The sequence below is a fragment of the Tachysurus vachellii genome, chromosome 22 (assembly GCF_030014155.1).
Source record: "Tachysurus vachellii isolate PV-2020 chromosome 22, HZAU_Pvac_v1, whole genome shotgun sequence".
In the NCBI taxonomy this organism is placed as follows: Eukaryota; Metazoa; Chordata; class Actinopteri; order Siluriformes; family Bagridae; genus Tachysurus; species Tachysurus vachellii.
The window spans coordinates 18489524-18494523 of NC_083481.1; the positions used below are offsets into that span (position 1 = coordinate 18489524).

General features: G+C 41.0%; 1 protein-coding gene across 1 annotated transcript in view; it reads right to left on the bottom strand.

Annotated features, from left to right (window-relative positions):
• LOC132837787 (plexin-A2-like) overlaps positions 1–5000 on the bottom strand; it is a 55982-nt gene that overhangs the window by 31066 nt on the left and 19916 nt on the right. Inside the window, exon 4 of the mRNA XM_060857651.1 lies at positions 4346–4474. Coding sequence (XP_060713634.1) covers positions 4346–4474 — 129 coding nt within the window. The remainder of the gene's footprint in view (positions 1–4345; positions 4475–5000) is intronic.

The following is a 5000-nucleotide window of genomic DNA, read 5'->3' on the forward strand; positions in this document are numbered from 1 at the left end:
AGTGAGGGGTAACAGAGTTAAACTGGATTCCTGCTTTTCTCTCGCTGATGCAGAAAGTGACAGTAAGGTTTTCTGTAACAGGCAAATTTTTTCATTTAACATTTTATTTAGAAATTATTATTATTATTATTATTATATTTGATCTAATATTGGGGGGGGCACAGTGGCTTAGTGGTTAGCACGTTCACCTCACACCTCCAGGGTTGGGGGTTCGAGTCCCGCCTCCACCTTGTGTGTGTGGAGTTTGCATGTTCTCCCCGTTCCTCTGGGGTTTCCTCCGGGTACTCCGGTTTCCTCCCCCGGTCCAAAGACATGCATGGTAGGTTGATTGGCATCTCTGGAAAATTGTCCGTAGTGTGTGAGTGAATGAGAGTGTGTGTGTGTGTGTGTGTGTGCCCTGTGATGGGTTGGCACTCCGTCCAGGGTGTATCCTGCCTTGATGCCCGATGACGCCTGAGATAGGCACAGGCTCCCCGTGACCCGAGGTAGTTCGGATAAGCGGTAGAACATGAATGAATGAATGATCTAATATTTGTTTCATTTATTTTACTTGACAGAAAAAAATTCTAGCTACATGGGAGATACCTTCATCTAACCTTCGTAGTTAGACAGAAAGAGTTAGAAGGATTTGTGTCTTACACTCACTCACTAGGGCTTCAGTGAAATTAGAAATTTGTGCTTCTTTAACTACACATTGTGTCTTTCAGAAATAATCAGCATCACAATAACAATCTCATTTCACCCCTAAAAAATTTACTAATTGTTACTAATGGATGTTATTTACACCTCTCCAGGTGTGTGTGTGTGTGTGTGTGTGTGTGTGTGTGTGTGTGTGTGTGTGTGTGTGTGAGAGAGAGAGAAAGGTTCAGAGATGTATATACAGTATATACAGATGACTTTAAGCCTCCATGTGGAGCGATTTACTAATCAGTGTTTGAATGTCTGTCTGCTTCAGATTTATTGATTCTCTCTAATGATTTAATGTGTTTTATATTCTGTATTTTCTGCAGTCAATTTTAATCTTATTTGTAGTTCTTCTTCTTGTCGTACTTCTGTACTATTTCGTGTTGCTGTTGTATTGTCTGTTCAAAGATGATTTTAAACTGTAAAAGAAATAAAGAAATAAAGTTTATTTGATTCAAGTGTGATTTGTCTCTGTGTGTTTTAAGATGATAAAGATAACAGAAATGTTTATAAAGAGCAAATACATGGAAGAAAATAAAACCTCTCATTTTCTCCCTTAAAAGCCACAGTTCCTGATGTTAAATGAAGGTTCAAATCTGTGCGTTTGTGAGTTTTAGATGTTTAAACATGTATTAGAGTTCAGAAGGTCGACTGAGGCGTAATATGCTGCATGGCTCTGTGGTTTACTGGGTAGAGTTTTGTGTCTAAGTTTTGAGGTTACTGGTTCAAACCCCAGGTCTCTTTTATAGTATTTCAAGTTCTCAAAATGATCAATCATCCTCATAGCACGTAGACTAGTCAGTTCCAAAACCTTCTACCATCACACTCTTCCAAACAAACCCCACATTCAGGACAAGCTTTTAACCAGAACCCTCATATGAATGAGTTAAGGCTGAGACCATAAACCCACCAACGGCAATTACACCTGCTCCTGATAATAAGCTGATTGCATTGGAACTACAGCAGCTCTGACGGTTTGAGGCTGGAGATGATCATGGATAGAAGATGTACTTCGAGGGAACCGCAAGTGAACTGATGATTCTTAGAAGCATGCTGAGAAAGCAATGTTAGATTAAGGTATGATTGAATTTAAAAAGACCAGACAACTCAAAAGAGCGACTGAACAAAGAAACCCAGTGATTACACAACAAGCCAAACAAGCACTGGGGTTTGATGTGTGTGTCACTTTGTGGGCTTCACTCAGAGCTTCAGCTAGATGAGGAGTGCTGATCAATGCCTTCTGTTGCCTATTAGATGGTGTAGTGGTTACAGTCACAGGCTCCCACATCAGAGATCACAGGTTTGATTCCCCCTTTTTGCTCCATTTGGAAGGAAGACAAAGGACAATTATTAAGTCCGAAAAGGTTTAGATGTGTGCTGTTGTGGCTCAATGGGATGACTGCTGTCTCTCATGTCAGAGATTATAAGTTCAAGCCCAGCCTTTTACCTGTCACAGGTATGAGGCAAAAAAAACAAAAGCCAAAGGTTTTCGCAGAACGTGTATAAATATGAGAACACGTGGCTCAGTGGGATAAACCTCGCCTCTGGGCGCTGAGGGCCTGGGTTCGAAGACCGGTATGATCTCCATGATAAAATGGCTGAAGAAGATGGTGGCAGTGGGTGAGCAGTTGGACAGGAGAGAGAGGTGAGCAATGATCTCCACAGTACAATGGCTGAAGAAGGTGGCTCCAATGGGTGAGTTGGGCAGCAGAGAGGTGAGTAAGGAGGGGACTTGTCTCCAGGGTGGAAAGAGACAATCAGGTGTTGATCTCCCCTCTGTGGGGTGTGTGTGTGTCAGTTAGAGGTAAGTAGTCCTTAGAAGTACAGTGACAACAGGGGTTATGGTGCTCCGTGCAAAGATATTTTTAATCCATAAAAAAAAAAAACTTTTTTTTTTTCTTTTCACCCCTTATTTTCACTACACACCCCTCCAACTCTCCCCCCTCCCACACCCACCCACTCTTCTCCCCCTGTGACACCCAGTCTTCTGCCCTTGTTCACCCAGGACCCTCCCACATTCTACTCACACCTCATTCACCCAACCTATCTCACACCACACCACACCACAACCAGGCCTGTGCCAGACTCGAACCAACAACCTCAGACATGAGAGACAAGGCTCTTACCACCACACCACGAAGCCTTGCACAAAAACACACTTGTTTTTTAAGCTCAACTACCAAAATTAAAATATATATATATATATAATAAAAAAAATTAATTGATAAAAAAAAGCCAATCTGACAGCAATAAAATGCCCAATAATTCTGTTCTTTCATTTACTGTAATTACTATTTCATATTAAAACAAAAAAACTAATTAAGACAAGTTTAAATGATCCCAGGCATGAAAAAAAAAGTTCCCATAACCATAAGAAACAGAAAACATTCTGCAATTAACATCCATTACAGGTGTGAAGCCATGATACAGACTTAGACAGGTAGGAGACAGACATTGGCAGGACAAGACCAGGACTACCTGAGAATGAGGTCGAGACCATCTTCAGGAGCTCAAATAAAAGCAAAACTGAGTCACGCTTTAGAACAAAATCCGTACTCAAGACCTTATAAGACCTTATAAGACCTTATAAGACCTTACACTCCTTCAGCTTAACACAGAACTGTCGCAAAATAGAAAAATCTTGGATGTGTTTGTATTCGACTTCTGTTACAACTGTGCTGAGTGATGAAGACTTACCTCAGAAAGGTGAAGTGTTGAGTCAGTGCAATAGATACAACATGTGAACACGTGTGAATGCTGACTGATATAAAGGGTGTAAATACAGAATGTTTACAGTAACTTATGTACAGGTAAGAAGTGCTTACTGTGGATGCTACAATAAATATACAGGAAGTACGGTACAGCAAATAAACACACACACACACACACACACACACATACAATCAAACACACACTCAAACACAAACACACTCAAACACACACACATATAATCAAACACACACGCAAACACACCCGCAAACACACACACAATCAAACACACACACGCACTCAAACAAAAACACACACAGAAACACACACACACACAAACAAAAACACACACAGACACACACACAAACACACACACTCAAACAAACACACACACAGGTGAGATTATTCTGCTTAGAAAACCTTTATAATGTAAAGTAGTGTGTGTAGGTGTGTTTGTGTAGCAGTGATGCAGGTGGATGAAAGCTGAAAGATGTACACACTCTCAGGTGTGTGTGAAAGAATCCTCATTAGCATTACAAGGACAGGCTTAACTAACACACACACACACACACACACACACACACACACACACACACACACACACACACACACACACACACACAGTGATGAAACCTGAAACAGACTGTAATATATTCACCACTGAAGCAGTAGTTTGTACTTTGTGTGTGTGTGTGTGTGTGTGTGTGTGTGTGTGTGTACAGTCTCTTTCTGTATCACTCTTCACTCCTCCTCCAGTTTTCTCTTTTTCTCCCTATGGCCTTTTTCCATTTTTTTCCTTTTTGTCATTTACTTATTTTTCTTGCTTTCTTCTTGTTTTTCTCTCTGTTTATACTTAGATCTCTCTGTTGTTTACAGCAAGTGAACAAACAGAAACAACAAGCACGCACACAAGCACACAAACGCACACACACACACACACACACACACACACCTGGGTGCGGCTCATGGTGTACAGGTGATGGTGATCTGGAGAAAAGGCCATGTCAGGAAGAACAGAACTTCCATCCTTCATCACCTTCACCGTCTCATAGAGGAGCGCAGACACGCCGTCTACACGCACCTGAGAAAGAGCGAGAGAAATCACACGAGGAAACAGACAAAAGAAAGAAAGAAAGATGGGTTACTTGTGCTACATTAGTGTGTTGGGAGGATTTAATACATTACTCTTGACATACAGTATCTCACAAATTGAATAGACGCCTCATATTTCAGCAACCAATTTAGTTGCTTTTTTACTTCTCAAGGAACAAAACTATAGAAATGAAATCTGGACATATTTTAGAGAAGTCAGTGAGCTGCTTGTAAAGTGATTTACTGTCCTCTAAAAATAACTCAACATACAGCCATTATTGTCTAAATAACCGGCAACAAAACTGAGTACACCCCAATGTACTGCTGTACATCTTTGAACCAAACAAAGTCACATGTTCTATTAATCATGTTCATGTCTTTGGGGCTTTTTACACCTGGTCACTTCATGCGTTTTCTGTGATCCGATAGCTATCCGATGGTAAAAAGACCAGGTCTAAATGGAGACGGATATAAATCCGACGGTACAAACCCCTTCAGGAGGTGGTCTGGGACGC